This window comes from Eleutherodactylus coqui, chromosome 3, assembly GCF_035609145.1.
Source record: "Eleutherodactylus coqui strain aEleCoq1 chromosome 3, aEleCoq1.hap1, whole genome shotgun sequence".
NCBI classification, from domain to species: Eukaryota; Metazoa; Chordata; class Amphibia; order Anura; family Eleutherodactylidae; genus Eleutherodactylus; species Eleutherodactylus coqui.
In genome coordinates, this window is record NC_089839.1 from 79,314,667 (window position 1) to 79,332,371 (window position 17,705).

The following is a 17,705-nucleotide window of genomic DNA, read 5'->3' on the forward strand; positions in this document are numbered from 1 at the left end:
CGCGCATGCGCCGGCCCGAAGCAAAATGATCCGGCCGCGACTGAGAGAAGATGGCGCCGCGGAGAAGAGAAGAACCGGAGCGTGTGAGTAAACTCTGATTTTTGTCTCCCGCGGATCCGGACGGCTTCCATAGGCTTCAATAGAAGCCCGCGGGAGCCGTCCCCGCGGGAGACCCGCATGAAAATGGAGCATGGTCCGGATTTTTTCATGCTCCATTTTTTTTAAAATCCCTTTTATTGACCATCCGCGGGTATTTATCTACCCGCGGGTGGTCAATGCATCCCTATTGGATGCGGATCCGCGGGCAGAAGAGTTAAAATCTGCTGCGGATTTTAATTCTTATTTTGCCCGTGGACATGAGGCCTTAATGTAATGTACTGAAAACCTTTTGCATGTTTTTAAATGGGGTGAAATAGGAAAAAATGCAGTTGAACCATTGATTATTGGGTTTCATTTTTCTGATGTTCTTGATATGGTAAAAATGACGTGTCAGCGTTATTCTGTGGGTCCGTATAAGTACGATAATACTACAAAAATCAAGCTAATATAAATTTGGTATTACTTTTGAAAGTTAAAAAAAAATTATGAAATTACTTTGCTGCCCTTTTCTGAGACTCATAACTTTTTTTTTGTCAGTGTGAAGGGTTGTTTGCTTGTTTGGAGAGCTGTAGTTTTATTGATACCATTTTGGGGTACATATGACTTTTTGATTGCTTTCTATCACATTTTGTTGGGTGGCGGTATGACCAAAAACGAGCAATGTTATTGTGTACAGTGTATTTTTTATGGGGCTCTCTATGTGGGATACATATTGCAATAGTTTAAAGGTTCAGACTTTTATGAATTTGGTGATACGAATTATGTTTTTTATTTTTTTTAGATTTTTAATGGGAAAAAGTTGGTCTTAAATAGAAGACCCCCTACAAAAAGTGGAAGACATGGTACAACTAATATAGTATATGGTAGCCTAATGACTACAGTGCATGCTGCGTAACTATACATTTTCCCTGCAGAAAATGTGGACACACTGGCAACTTCACCTATAGCGGATCACTGGAGGATTGCCGTAATCAGTTGTTAATGTAAGGACCCCAGCAGCATTGTCAGGGTTTCCAGCAGTCATATTTCCAACAGTGGAGCATGCTGTCCTTGGAGCTGCATCATAAATGGTGATTGTCCTTCACAGACAGAAACATCTAAATGTTTAGGAGTGGATCAAGGAAGGTCCACTGCTCATTTCGGAGGACACAATGTAGTTGAGCACAACTGACTAAGCAGATAACACACCTAAAAGACTGCAACGGACATAACAAACTTCTATATGTACAGTCTCTACAAAGACAGCATGCACAAATGACAGATATTGCATATACTGTGCTGTATTCCATAAGAACACCAATGCTTTGGTCCCTAAGGAAATATTCTCCAGGTTGTTGGACTCCTGGAAGAGAAACACAAATATGATATTGAAAAGGTCACAAAAAAGTGATTAAAACATCTTAAGAAAATATTTAGTTTGCATGATCAATAAGAAGGTACTAGACCTACTGAAGCTTTTTTTTTATACTTCCCTATATTTTCTGGTTTACTCTGCACATTAACAAGTCCATTATTATCACTATCATGAAGAATGACTTATCAAAACCGTGTGTGGTAATATGGGAGTAGATGAATTTCATAATTCATTGAAAGTATGAAATGGTATTCAAAATGGGACAAATATTAGAGTAGGTGGAGATAATTCTCAACCAAGCACTCATCTGACTGGCAGTTAATGGGATTGTTTCACTGCACCAGCTATGGTAAGCAAGAAAAAGGGGCATTGCTAGAACTTAACAAAATGAATCAAAAATTGCAAAAAAAATGTTTTTGCAAACATATTGCGGCTATGAAGTGCCCCACGTACAAGAAATGTGTCTAATGTGAGAGCTGTGTCGAATTTGTTACAGTGTGTGGATTAGTTTAAACAATTTAGTGCAATCTGCACTATTTTTATTGACACCTTACATCATGTATCCTAGATCACCAATGGTAAATCTACCCTAATGTGTTTTTTTTTTCAGATGGCATCATGCCTTAACCCTCACAGGTTTCATGTATTTACTTTAAAAAAGCACATAAACTTTAAAGTTTCCCCCCCAAAAAATGTGTTTGACATGCTGGTCTTCTCTTACTATGACCTCCATTTCTCACCAGTCTATTCTGTCTAATTTCGTGCGCCGACATTTTTTCGTGATTATTTAATTGAATAGGATAAACAGTTTTAGGGCTCGTTCACACGAGCGTGGTTTTAGCGAAGTATAGGTGTGTGAAAATATCCCATCTAAGGCCTGATGTCCACGGGTGGTTCGGGAGCCTACAGCAGAATCTGACCCTGCCCGCAGCCGATTTTTTAAACTCCTGCTTTCCCGCGGAATGCGTGGGCAACGGATCGGATGGCTTCCATGGACTTCAACGGAAGCTGTCAATGCGGGAACCGCACTGAAAAAGATCATGCTGTGATTTGTTTTCCGGACCAACAGATCCGTAAAACAAATTTGCATGCTTTAATTCATGTGCGGACGCCCATGCTTTCCTATGGGCGGCTTGATTTGCGGATCTTCCACAAATCAGGTCGGCCTGTGGTCATTGGGCCCAATAGAACCAATGGTTTCCTATTTAAAAACGTTCACATAAAGGAATTTTAGACGCGCAAAAAGCTCACACCTAACAAAGATAGAACATGTGACTGCAAAGCTCGCATCTAAGGTCCGTGCTGCAAGAAAAGATGGGACCTGAGCTATCCTTGGTGCATGATGCGCAGTAGTTTCCATAGACTCCCATGGGAGCTGGATAACACGCACCACACATCACCCGATCATGTGAATGGGAAATTTCACTGCTAATTAAAGGGGTTGTCCCGCGCCGAAACGGGTTTTTTTTTTTTTCAATAGCCCCCCCGTTCGGCGCAAGACAAACCCGATGCAGGGGTTAAAAAAGAAAACCGGATAGTGCTTACCTGAATCCCCGCGCTCCAGTGACTTCTTACTTACCTGGTGAAGATGGCCGCCGGGATCTTCACCCTCGGTGGACCGCAGGTCTTCTGTGCGGTCCATTGCCGATTCCAGCCTCCTGATTGGCTGGAATCGGCACGTGACGGGGCGGAGCTACGAGGAGCCGCTCTCCGGCACGAGCGGCCCCATTCAGAAAAGAAGAAGACCGGACTGCGCAAGCGCGTTTAATCCGGCGATTAGACGCTGAAAATTAGACGGCACCATGGAGACGGGGACGCTAGCAACGGAACAGGTAAGTGAATAACTTCTGTATGGCTCATAATTAATGCACAATGTACATTACAAAGTGCATTAATATGGCCATACAGAAGTGTATACCCCCACTTGCTTTCGCGGGACAACCCCTTTAAGTTCAAGATTTAATAGCTGGAAATCATCCATTCACGCTATTTTCTCCCGAGCGTTATGCAATTTTTTTTTGCCAACGATTCCTTATACACACATGATGCAGACATGCACCAAAACATTGGTTCAGTTATGAAATACAATATACATCCAGGTGTTAGTAGAGATCTGGTGTTTTACCTGCTGCTCCCCCCACAAATCCTATGGCTCTCTTTCAGAGGACACATCACCTTCTGCTCCACTGCTTGCGCTGGGATCATCTTTACTTCGAGGGACACTTTTCTCTCGACTGGACTCTGACGGCCCTTTGGTTCTTGTCTTCTCCTTTCTTTGTTGTTGTTTTTCAAGTTTCGCCAACTGTGTAGGAGTGAAAGAAAAGTCTTAAAGGGTTGTCCGGTTGTAAACTATTTATGACAAATCCGCAAGATAGGCCATCAATAGTAGATTGACAAGGGTCCGTCACTCAGTTCCCTCTCTGATCAGCTGTTCGTCAGGCCAGTGTGCTTGTGCACTGCATTGATTTCTACAGGTAGCAGACAGCTCCATTTCCACTGCACTGGTCAGGTTTGGTATTGCAGGCAAAGTTCTCATTCACTTCAATGGGAACTCTGCATGTAACACCAAGTCAGGCCACTGCAGTGGAAAAGTAGTAGTTTGCTTCCTGCAGTAATCAGCTTGGTATATAATCGCGCCAGCTAAGAGAACTGATTAGCAGGGTTCCCAGTTGACAGACCTCTGCCAATGTACTGTTGACGGCCTATCCTTTGAATAGGCTATGAATCTATATATATAAAATTGAATGTATGTCTGTCTGCGTGCGTGCGTGTTTGTCCTTTATGCGCTACTACACCATTCATCCGATCGCCATGAAACTTTGGGAAGTTGTTGAGTACACTCCTGGGAAGATTATAGGCATAGTACAAATATCCTACGATAAATGGCGCGCGAGCGTCGTCGAAAGTTACGCCCCCCCCCCCCACGTAGATCGAATAAGTAAGCCACCTGCTATTGTGATGTCATCACTGATGTCATCAACATCGGACGCCCTTGAACATGCCCCAACATGTTCTATAAAGCTGCATTGTGATGTCATTAAGGCTCTATTATGACACGTACAGCTTGGAACCACTAGAGCACGCCAGCCAATTACCATTGGAGTTGGAAGTGGGTAAACAAGTACTAGGATATCTTCCTAAGAAGCCACAGCAGCCGGATAAATTGTATGTTCCACCCAACGGCTATTTTATTCAGCCCGCAAGGGGGAAGCAGCGGCCTACAAAATCTAATTCTCTCATTTCCTGATGTCATAGATAGATAGATAGATAGATAGATAGATAGATAGATAGATAGATAGATAGATAGACTGTATGCAATAACCTAGATAGATAGATAGATAGATAGATAGATAGATAGATAGATAGATAGATAGATAGACTGTATGCAATAACCCTGATAGATAGATAGATAGATAGATAGATAGATAGATAGATAGATAGACTGTATGCAATGACACGTACAGCTTGAAACCATAAATACTAGAGCACGCCAGCCATTTACAGTCAGTCTCCATTGAAGTTGGAAGTGGGCAAACATGTACTAGGCCAGTGATGGCGAACCTTTTAGGGACCGAGTGCCCAAACTACAACCCAAAACCCACTTATGTATCGCAAAGTGCCAACACGTCAGGGGGCGGGGCTTATCACAACGTATGATTTTACCCCCGTCGTTCTAAAAAGGACAAGGCTGTTTCAGAATAGACCGGGTGCAGATTCTGACTGCTTTTTGGACGCAGAAATACTGCAGAATGTGCTCAGCGGAGATTTCTGTGGAAAATTCTGCAGCATTTCCGCATCTAAAAAGCAGTCAAAATCTGCACCCGGTCTATTCTGAAAGAGCCCTGCCCATTTCTGCCACATGTACACATACCCCAGCGGTAATAGTGACACCTTCACCCCAGCGATAATAGTGACATCCCACAGCAGTAATAATAGTGACACTCCCCCCATTAGTAATAAGAGTGACATACCCCAGCGGTAAACCTCAGTGGTCGCTGCTGCCGTCATCTAGATATATAAAAACGTAGTATGTATGTATGTCTGTCTTCGCAGCAACGCGCGAACATGCCCCAACATGTTCTCATAAGCTGCATTGTGATGTCATTAAGGCTCTATTATGACACGATCTAATTCTCTCATTTCCTGATGTCATAGATAGATAGATAGATAGATAGATAGACTGTATGCAATGACACGTACAGCTTGAAACCATAAATACTAGAGCACGCCAGCCATTTACAGTCAGTCTCCATTGGAGTTGGAAGTGGGCAAACATGTACTAGGCTATCTTCCCAAGAAGCCACAGCAGCCGGATAAATTGTATGTTCCACACAACGGCTATTTTATTCAGCCTGCAAGGGGGAAGCAGCGGCCTACAAAACCTCAGTGGTCGCTGCTGCCGTCATTTAGATATATAAAAACAAATGTATGTATGTATGTCTGTCTTCGCAGCAACGCGCGACGGGAACGCTAGTCTATATATATAAAATTGAATGTATGTCTGTCTGCGTGCGTGCGTGTTTGTCCTTTATGCGCTACTACACCATTCATCCGATCGCCATGAAACTTTGGGAAGTTGTTGAGTACACTCCTGGGAAGATTATAGGCATAGTACAAATATCCTACGATAAATGGCGCGCGAGCGTCGTCGAAAGTTACGCCCCCCCCCCCCACGTAGATCGAATAAGTAAGCCACCTGCTATTGTGATGTCATCACTGATGTCATCAACATCGGACGCCCTTGAACATGCCCCAACATGTTCTATAAAGCTGCATTGTGATGTCATTAAGGCTGTATTATGACACGTACAGCTTGGAACCACTAGAGCACGCCAGCCAATTACCATTGGAGTTGGAAGTGGGTAAACAAGTACTAGGATATCTTCCTAAGAAGCCACAGCAGCCGGATAAATTGTATGTTCCACCCAACGGCTATTTTATTCAGCCCGCAAGGGGGAAGCAGCGGCCTACAAAATCTCATTCAGGTAGGTAGGTTCAGTTCTTGGAGGTTGGGGAATGCTTATGGGCAAGGCCTTATGTCTCATCCCAACTTAATTCTCTCACTTCCCAATGTCATAGAAACTTAAAATTTGGCACGAGCATTGATTATGTCATAAATAGGAAAAGTTAATGGGTCCCAACTCGATTATTCAATTCAAAGCGCCAAAGAATTAGCGTTCAAATTTTACGTACGGAATCTAATTCTCTCATTTCCTGATGTCATAGATAGATAGATAGATAGATAGACTGTATGCAATAACCCAGATAGATAGATAGATAGATAGATAGATAGATAGATAGATAGATAGATAGATAGATAGATAGATAGATAGACAGACTGTATGCAATGACACGTACAGCTTGGAACCATAAATACTAGAGCACGCCAGCCATTTACAGTCAGTCTCCATTGGAGTTGGAAGTGGGCAAACATGTACTAGGCTATCTTCCCAAGAAGCCACAGCAGACGGATAAATTGGATGTTCCACACAACGGCTATTTTATTCAGCCTGCAAGGGGGAAGCAGCGGCCTACAAAACCTCAGTGGTCGCTGCTGCCGTCATCTAGATATATAAAAACGAATGTATGTATGTATGTCTGTCTTCGCAGCAACGCGCGACGGGTACGCTAGTAGTTTATAATTCGAAACCCCTTTAAAATGAAGAATGCACCTGTGTGAAAACTATGTACCTAGTTAGAAGCTACAAGATCAAAACTACTGTAGGAATGTAAACTAACCCTGCAGACAAACTACAGCAGCCCAAAAACATACCAATCTGGCTTGGAGAAGTGTTTTCCAGGTCAAGCAGTCTGCGACTAAAAAATAATATAAATTACCTTTTCTCTGACTACCACTAATATTTCGCAATTTTCATGTTTTGGAATGTAAATACTCATTAACCCCTTGAGTGGCACGACCGGAAAATTTCCGGGAGGAGCTCCACTGCTCATAGCAACATAGCCCGGAAGATTTCCGGGCTATGTATCACTATGGGAGCTGCAGAGCACAATGCCACAAGCTGTGACAGTGTGCTCTGCCTGCACAGTCCCACAGAGAACAAAGCAAGGGCTTTGAAAAACCAGAAGAAGATATTGCCGATATGCCGGCAATCTCCTGCTTTGTTTACAGGTTGCCATAGAGACCATCGGCTTGTCAGAAGCAAGCCGATGGTCTCTGTGGCAGGGAGAGCTTGGTGCTTGGCTGTGAGAGGACAGCTAGGTACCTGCTCTTACAGCAGAGATCAGAGAAAACCTCCGATCTCTGCTGTGTTAACCCTGTACATGCTGCAGTCTATGTGACTGCAGCATGTAATGGGCTGTCACCATCGGACCCCCGGAATGTGATCAGGGGGTCCTGATGGGTCCCTGTGGAAGTCCCCTAAAGGGACAAAAAAAAAAAAAAAAAAAAGTTAAATTATAAAAAAAAATAATAAAAACACTTGTCTCCCTTTAGTTTGTAAAAAATCAAAAATACAATCACACATGTGGTATCCATGCATCGTAATGACCCAGAGAAGAAAGTTAATACATTTAACCCCTTAATGACATGGCCCCTTTTTTCTTTTTTCCCCATTTCTTTTTTTCCTCCCCCGTTTAAAAAATCACAACTTGTCCCGCAAAAAACAAGCCTTTATATGCCATGTCAATGGAAAAATGAAAAAGTTATGGCTCTTGAGACGCAACTGCAAAATTAGTTGAAATTCAATGATTAGACCATTTTAAAAAACCTGCCCTGGTGGGCACGACAGGGTGGTAGGAAACCCGCCACTCAAGGGGTTAAGCGAAGCTTGTACTTTAAAACTAATTTCCAACTATCCTGTTAACCTTGTGACAGGTCTTAAATGAAGTAAGGCATCCTAGCTAAAAAAAAGTAGTCATCTGAAAGTGTAGATATGCTTGGTGATACTACAGAGCAAGTCAGAAACACAGCTCTAGTTCAGTTACATGCTTCCAAATTCCTGAAGATATGTGTTTATGGATTAAATAAAGGGAAACTTAAAAGGGGAAATCCATCAATCAATTCACTGAAAAATTACAAAAACTTATTTTGTTCCCCAGAGGGTTAACATATTCACTGACAAACTGTGAAACCTAAAACATTACCTTTATCAGGTACATAAAATATTTTTTGGGGGTAATCCCTTCTATAAAAGCAATGCCTGTGCCTTCAAAGAAAGGCGTTGTCCCCAACCTATTCCCAAAGTCAAACATAACCATCAGTCTATGATTTAACAGAGGCATCTTAGAAGATCATGTTACCAAAAGGTCTAGTAGTCCAGATCCCTGTTTTAAGAGCACGGGTGTTTCCTAACTAGCTCATTTGGCAAAAACAAGAATAATATATATAATTTGTATTAGTAGAAACTAAGTACACCCTCTTTGAATAGAATTTGTTATACATATCAGGAAACGACGCCAAATTACACGTGTCATTATTTAAGAAAAATGTAGAAGCAGTGTGTGCAAAATTAAGTGTACACTTAATTTTGCACACACTGTAAGTGGTGCTAATCAAACGACTTTAACTGATCATCAGCAAGCATGACTACCTCGGTAAAAGCAGAAGTTTTAGCAGTTTGCTGGTTTGGTGCATTCAGGAGTGTGTTAACACAATGCCAAGGAGGAGGAAAGGCATCAGCAATGATTTTAGAAAAGCAATTATTGTTATCCATCAATCTGGAAAGAGTTATAAGGCCATTTCAAAACAGTTTGGAGTACAACATTTTACATTGAGAAAGATTAGTTAAAAGTGGAACACAAGACAAGTGACAATTTTCCCAGGAGTGGATGTCCCAACAAGTTACTCCAACGTCAGACCATGCAAAACTTAGAGAAATTGCAAAGAACTCAGGAGCTACATCTCAGACTCTAAAGGTCTAAACATGTAAAATGTTGAAGTTCATGACAGTACAGCAAGTATGGCTTGTTTGAAAGGGTTGCCAGAGAAAGCCTCTGCCTTCTAAAAAGCCTTCTGGAACAATGTCCTTTGAACAGATGAGACCAAAATGGAGTTGTATGGCCATAATGCCTGGCACCACACACAGCATATCAGCACAAACCCCTCATGCCAACTGTCAAGCACAGTGGTGGAGAGTTGATGATTTGGACTCGTTTGCAGCGACAGGACCTGGGCACTTTAGAGTCTTTGAGTCCACCATGAACTCTTCTGTATACTAAGGAATTCTAGAGTCAAATGTAAAGACATCTATCCAAAATCTAAAGCTTGGCTAAAACTGGGTCATTACCAGGATAATGACCCCAAGCACAGTAGCAAATTTACATCAAAATGGCTGAAAAAGAATCAAGGTATTACAATGGCCATGGCAAAGTTCAGACCTCAACGCAAACTGAAATGCTCTGGTTGGACCTTAAAACAGTTGTGCATAAACAAATGCCTACAATTGTTGTAGAAGAGAGTGGACCAAAACTCCTTCAGAATTTTGTGAGAGTCTGATAAAGTCATACAGTGAGTGATACTCTAAGTTATTGCCGTTAAAGGTCGTTCTACAAGCTATTGTTTCATGGGGTGTACTTAATTTTTCACATTCTGCTTCTGCATTTTGGCATAGTTTCGGTAAAATAAATAATGGCAAGGTATAATTTTTCATGTGTTGTAAATATTTACCTAATTTTAAGCCCTTCTAAAGGACGATTATTTGGTTATGCTTGATACATAAAATCATAGAATTCAGAAAGGAAGTAGTTAGGTCTTCTCATAACTGCAAATACACACACACACACACACACACACACACACACGTTGCACTTGTCACACAGACAGTGGTGTGATCAGATGTCTATCTTGATTTCACCACATACCTGTCGTTCTATGCAAAACATTGAATTCAATTACAATTTGCTAAAAAGGTTATGTCAAACTTCTATTGACCCAAAAAGAATAAAAAGTGATCCAAAAAGTCCCATGTACCTCAAAATGTGACGCCATCAAGAGAAAAATAAAACATTTGTTATTTGAATATGGCGACAAAGCAAATAGAAAGATTTTTTAAAGTAGGATATTTTTTAAAAATTTTTTTATAACTTTGGTATCGCTGTAATCATACCAAATAGCAGAATAAAGCGAACATGCAATTTTTTATTACACTGTGAATGCCATAAAAACAAAATCAATTGCAAAGTTTTTCCTATTTCACCCTACTTAAAACCTTTTTTTAAAAAGTTTTTCAGCATGTTAAATGGCGCATCAAATACTATCATTAAAAATACAGGTCATACAGCAAACAACAAGTGCTGATGCAGCTAGGTTCACGGAGAAATAAAAACGTTGTGGCTCTTCAAAGGTGGGTATGAAAAAACAAAAACTGGCTGGTCCTAACAACATTGCATGCCAGATTGTTCTCTCAAAGATTTTCAATAAGGCCTCCTGCACACGAGCGGGTCAGACCCCGCATGTGGGATTCCTGCAGCGGAGTTCAACCCGATGCCCCCAGCTTACCTGTTTGGCGGCTTCTGCACACGCTGCAGATGTGCCGGGCTGCACTTCGTCGCGCATGCGGACTCCACAATGCAAATACGCCCGTGTGCAGGAGGCCTTTCAGAGAGATATTTTTTCTATGGAGCATTGCAGAACCCTATTTGTTGGGCATGGCCAGGTTCACAGACATCATTGGGTCTTGGATGTGACCTGATACCCATCTACAACATATCGAGATATGTCAGATATAGATCCCTTAAGGTTGGATTTCCCAGTTACACTAGTCTATATCAAAATTAATAAAACTTTGTAACTGCATTACCAATCTTAAGCAACAGTCTGAAATTAAGCCCTGAGCTGGATTTACTGTAAATTCTGCAAGCTTCAGAGCTGAATTTCCCCAGGATTCTTTGATAGCTCAATGCCTGTATGGTTTATTGTTTCTAGCGAATTACATTCTAGGAAGTGTCACATTCCCACCTGGCACTGTACAGTAGGCTGATGTAGGAAACAAGGACTGTCCTAGTACTTTTTTATGAGATATCATTTTAAAGCTGTCAAGTTTCCTATTTCCAGTGACTGGTTATGGGATATAACAAAAGATTAACCCTTTCCAATCCAATTTGTATCATGGTTTTACTAGGGGGATTACTTTTTCTGCTGTTATATAACGGCGCTATCTGCTGGCTAAAGCCAGTACTGCATGAGGTGACACTTTGGATAGGCTCTGACAGCAGAAAGGCTAGCAATATACAGTAAAAGAACCCCGACGGATGTCTGCCAACATCGGAGCTGTACAGCCTTAAATCATAATGTCTTCAGACGTCAGACAGTGGATTGGAAAGGGTTAAGCACAAAATCAGAGCGACATAAGCAAGGCAAAGAATTTACATTACTGCACTTAGTTTGTATAATGAAGTCATATCGCTGCTAAATCCACATCTAAAACATTACTATCGATTTGCCTTCAGCTAAAACTTTACTTACCTGTTATCACATGTAGAGTTTTTCTAGTGCACTCAACTCATTTGTAACCCCATTTCTAGGACGCCTTTCTCAGTTTTTATAATAGTCTTCAAATGTACAATTTTCCAAACCCATTTCCATCATTACAGGTATATTTGTTCAAGCATGTCTATTATTTAACAGAGAATATATCAACATCTCAAAAGTGACTTTGAATTACTTCTGAAGAGTAATGCATGGCATCCAACGACGAGTCTACATGATGTATCCTTGTAGCTTAGCTGATGACCAATGCCCTTTTATCCTCATTATATATATATATATATATATATATATATATATATATATATATATATATATATATATATATTCTTGTACTTTAATCAATTTTAAACATGCATTTCTGCTTCTCTACTCCCACGTAATCAAGAGCTGAAATTAAATGTGCAGATAGTCTGAATCTCCCATGCAAATGGGAATTTAGTGCCAGTAATCATGCTTCTCTATGTGAAAAAAAAAAGATCTTTAACACCTTAACGACCGCCGACACGCCGTTTGACAGCCTGCAGCGTCGGGGTGTGTATGGAGGGAGATCGCTGATTGATCTTTTATAAATTCGCGGCTGCCAGCTGTTTCTTACAGCCCACACCCGGCGGCAACAGCTACAATTAGCCGCACAGCTCATCGGAGCAATTAACCCTTTAAATGCCACTGTGACAGCAGCATTTAAATTCTCTGAACGGTGTTCGGGGGTCCCGTATGGCCCTTTGCGATGAGATCACGGGGAGCCGTGCAGGTGTCATGGCAGCCGAGGGCCTTCTGAAAGGCCCCAGGGCTGTCATGGCAGAATGCCTTTTAAGCCATGCCCATGGGGTAGCTCGATAGACTGCCTGCCTGCCCGATCGCAGTATGATGTAATGCTTTGGCATTATTTCCTACTGCAGGAGGGATCAAAGCATCACAAGTTGTTGCCCCCTCTGGGGACTGAAAAAAATAAGTAAAAATAAGATCAATAAAGTTTTACTAATTATTAAAGAAAAAAAAGTTATAAAAATTTAAAAAGCACCCCTTTTGCCGTAACTATAATAAAAGAATCTAAGACAAAAATACATATTTGGTATTGCTGCGTCCATAAAAGATAACGCATCATTTACCCAGCATGATGAGAGGCAGAAAAAATAAAAACACCAGAAACGCTTTTTTTTGGTCACCCAGTCTCCAAAAAAGAAAATGCAATAAAAAGCGATCAAATAGTCGTATGTATTCCAACATGGTACCAACGCAAAATACAGGATGTCCCGCAAAAAATTAGGCATCGCACTACATTTCTTGGCTGGCCATGCCTTTCTCCGGCGAAATCAGCCGTTTGCCAGGGGTCCTGGGAGTAGGACCCGATTGCCCCAAGAGCGTCATTCTGAAATGAATGTTGTCTCTGATGCCTTAACACTAACATTGCCTTAGGCTACATTTCAGTCAAGCAGTAGGCTTTAATGGGTGGCAACATGTAGTAGAAGAATATATCAAAGTAGTATGCCAAAATAATAGGAATTAAATACCACCAATAACTCACGTCACCGGGTGAGGGGGAGCTGCGGGCCTCAGCCTTTGGAATCCCGATGGGAACGGTGAGCCTTGAAAAACTCAGTTGCACCTTGAAGTCTTTTGGTGGGTCACCACAAAGTTTCCCGGTGATAGCAACAATCTGGTTGTTAAATGGGCCCACAGGTAAGCTGTAACGTCGCTAGAAGAGGACAAATCCGAGCAGAGCTCAGAAGGTCTTTGCCCAGGCGATGATCCCCCAACATTAACACATTTAAGACATACCAAATGGTATAACTATTCTTCCAAATAAATCACCATGTCTTGGATGTAGATAATTACAGACTGCATTCAGCTTCTTACTCCGACTCATCAGAACCACCTATGTGACCACACCTCGCTGCACTTTCTTAGCCAGTATGATCCTGGGGCCTTCACTTGTCTGTTGCAGTTTTATACATTGATCCTATAAATGAAATGTATCAAAATGTTGCAAAGTTAAAGTGGAGTAGTTTCTCGTAGCAACAAATCAGATTCCAGCTCTCATATTTTTAAAGGTCTTCTGAGAATTCAAGAGAACAACGGTTAATACGGATAACGCCTCCACCTTTATTTGCATCAGTTTTGATAGATCCCTCTCCTCTCAATATTCTCAAATGTGTTCAGACATCTTTGGAACATGTGGATCTGTTTTCAGTTTTTGAAATACCACTGTGTCCTTCTCACTAAATACATTTCTCTCCAAGAAGAGATCAAAAGGTTCTTTACCAAGAAATAGTAAAAGGAATCTTTAATGGGAAATGGAAGATAAGCACTAAATCCGTCACATGCTCAAAATGTTTATAATGTGAAAATGTAAAATACCACCGTAAATAATGATACATTTATCAGGTTTTATTTTTATTGGCTTAAAAACTCATTTATACTGTAAAGTGCTAATGCCCATTAGGGTGAAGAAGTTGTCAACGGGCTTTTGCAAACAGAACTGTAATAAAATGAAAACATGACATGCATCATGAAGAGAGCAAGGAATTAATGAGAAAGGCCTTAATTGATATTCCATTAGTCACCTAGAAAACAGGGTGAGATACATCAGAAGTTAGTGCAGAAATAGGACAGCCTAAGTATTTAAGTGGCCGGGGATAAAACAGTAAATCTGACTAAATGATTGACAGATTTGTAAAGAGGGAGAGATGACCCGGCCCATGAGGGTTTACAATCTACAAATGTTGGAGAGGATTGTGTGAGGAGCAGACATGTGGAGAGCAAAGAAGGTGGTCTTGTGAAGATCAGAAGCACGTGTGGTTAGGTCTTGGGATATTAGGTCAGATATGTATGAAGGGGACAGGATATGGACAACATTGTAGGTCATTGCTAATATTTTGAACTGTATTCGCTGGGCAATCGATATCCAATAAAGGGACTGGCAGAGGCGAAATGAGGGGAGAATTAGACTACGCAGCAGGGTTAAGGGTGGATGGGAAGGGTGCAGAAATGTTGGATTGGAGGCCACAGAGGAGGATGTTGCAGTAGTGTAGGCGAAAGATGATGAACGAATGCACAAACATTTTCGTTGACTCAAAGTTGAGGAAGGAATAGATTTGAGAGATATCTTTGAATAGGGGGTGGCAAGTACTTGACTTGGAAGACTGTCTTGAAGGACAGGGCAGAATAAAAAGTTACTCCGAGAAACAGACTTGTGAGACTGATAACTGGGGAGAGCATTGAGGAATTGACGGTGATCAAAAGGTCTGATGTAATTTTATATCTATTTCTTTTCAATGAAAAATCTTGATAGGTATATAAGCGGAAGTGTAAAATGCAGCCTTGTGTGCAGCTTGGGAACGTATGAGGTGGAAAATGGTTTGCTGATCAAAAGTGGACATAGTCTTTAAGTATGGGCCATTTTACCAATTCTATGTATTTTCAGTAAATTAGCCATTTGATCATCTCCTCCGGCTCTATAATATGCTGCCTGCAGTTTGGACAGCAGGCTCACGTTGACAGATTCCCTTTAAATTGTTTAGCTCTCAAGAGCTTATTCAATGGGTAAAGCAATACGATGCATCCAAGAAATGCTTTCTAACATCTTACTAAGAATAACCATCTTCCATCAATAATAAATCTAAAATGCACTCAATGGGAAAGCAAAGAACATTATATGCGCAGCTTTCTTCGATCCAAACAGAAGAAAAATGCCTTTTTGGTTATCCCTGTAAATGGGGCATTACAATACAAAACTCTATCATGTTCAGAAGTGTGCCTGGATGGAAGAAAAATAACAAAGGCGGCCTGGAAACAATGTAACAGTAAAATGGCTCAATCAATTATATGCGGAAATCCATTTAGAGCATAAAAGATGTCAGGTTGCCTTAATGCATTATTATTACACGTGCCGCTTCCTTCTGGTAATTTGTTATGCATTTTACAACCGTGGAGTTGTGGAAAGATTTACATTTCCTTTAAAGCAGCCATAATATATATATGCACCCCTGAAACGGGGACAGCAAATTAAATTTACATTTGTAGGGAAGGCCAACGCAGCGGTACACATAGCATTAGGATTAGAGATGAGTGAACATACTCGGTAAGGACAATTTCGCAATCGAGCACCGCGATTTTCGAGTACTTCACTACTCGGGTGAAAAGATTCGGGGGTCGCCGGGGGGCGTGGCGTGGTTGAGCGGGGGGTAGCAGTGCGGAACAGGGGGGAGCTCTCTCTCTCTCCCCCCCCCACTCCCCTCTGCAACCCCCCGCTCACCCACGGCGCCCCCCGAATCTTTTCACCCGAGTAGTGAAGTACTCGAAAATCGCGGTGCTCGACTGCGAAATCGGCCTTACCGAGTACGTTCGCTCATCTCTAATTAGGATGCTACCTATTTTGGCTTTCAGGATGCAGAATTTTTTTTAGATTTTTCTTCCCCAGATTTCAAGAGCCATAAGCTTTTTGTATTTTTGTCAAATGGTGTCATTTTTAAGGTTTCTAGAGTATAACTCATTAATTAACTCTGATTCAAGTAAAACCAGCAATAGAATTTAGTAGAAATAGTCAGCACTACCTCTTTAAAACAGTGGACTTGCGGACAGCAGGTCTATGTGCGTCCAGATGGTGTTCAGCTGACACATCGGATGAGTATACTTCCAACCAAAGAAATAAAAGCTGCGGCACTTACCACTTGGAGATCCTAAACCATTACCTTATTTTGCACTCATCGTACGGTATAGGTCATTTCATCCTATGGATCATAACGCTTCTGGCAAAACCAGATATAAATTCATATTGCACAATAAAAGTATTTTTTCATAGAAAAACCTTTTTGGATTGCCATATCCCTAGAGCTATAACTTTTTTTTATTGGATTCGCCCATATTTTCTCTCTCAGAAGGTCCCGTAACTAAAGCAAAGACTACCAGGGAATGGGGACATCCCTGTCTTGTCCCATAAGTCATACCAAAAGATTTGGCTTTCGACTGATCTACATGTATTACCCATATTCATTAGTGACTGACTGGGAGTTTAAGCTCTACTCATCTGAGGCAGTTACATTCCTTAAAGGGGTTGTCCCGCGCCGAAACGGGTTTTTTTTTTTTTCAACCCCCCCCCCCGGTCGGCGCGAGACAACCCCGATGCAGGGAGGTAAAGAAAGCTTACCGGAGCGCTTACCTTAATCCCCGCGCTCCGGTGACTTCAATACTTACCGCTGAAGATGGCCGCCGGGATCCTCTGTCTCCGTGGACCGCAGCTCTTCTGTGCGGTCCATTGCCGATTCCAGCCTCCTGATTGGCTGGAATCGGCACGTGACGGGGCGGAGCTACACGGAGCCTGCATTTTGCACGAGCGGCTCCATAGAAGACTGCAGAAGACCCGGACTGCGCAAGCGCGGCTAATTTGGCCATCGGAGGGCGAAAATTAGTCGGCACCATGGAGACGAGGACGCCAGCAACGGAGCAGGTAAGTATAAAACTTTTTATAACTTCTGTATGGCTCATAATTAATGCACAATGTATATTACAAAGTGCATTAATATGGCCATACAGAAGTGTATAGACCCACTTGCTGCCGCGGGACAACCCCTTTAAAGCTTTTTATGAAACCACTTGCAATGCCTGCATAGCATATTTATGGCTTGATTTAAATGATACACGTTGTATATGACAATATGGTTGGATTGCATCATACAGTGCTAGACATTACAATTATTTCTTGTCCAGGTGACTTGGGATATGGATGACTTTCTAGGGGTTTGTTATGTAGATTGGTTCGTTTTAAAATGGAGTTGCACCTTACAATAGTGCATATTATAACTCTGG

The 17,705-nt window shown here is 41.6% G+C and overlaps 1 protein-coding gene across 1 annotated transcript in view; it reads right to left on the minus strand.

Moving 5' to 3' along the window:
* Positions 1–365: 365 nt before the first annotated feature.
* DTD1 (D-aminoacyl-tRNA deacylase 1) overlaps positions 366–17,705 on the minus strand; it is a 102,588-nt gene continuing 85,248 nt past the window's right edge. Inside the window, exons 5-6 of the mRNA XM_066595770.1 lie at positions 3,579–3,755; positions 366–1,441 (exon numbers count right to left, since the gene is read on the minus strand). Coding sequence (XP_066451867.1) covers positions 3,600–3,755 — 156 coding nt within the window. The 3' untranslated portion in view covers positions 366–1,441; positions 3,579–3,599. The remainder of the gene's footprint in view (positions 1,442–3,578; positions 3,756–17,705) is intronic.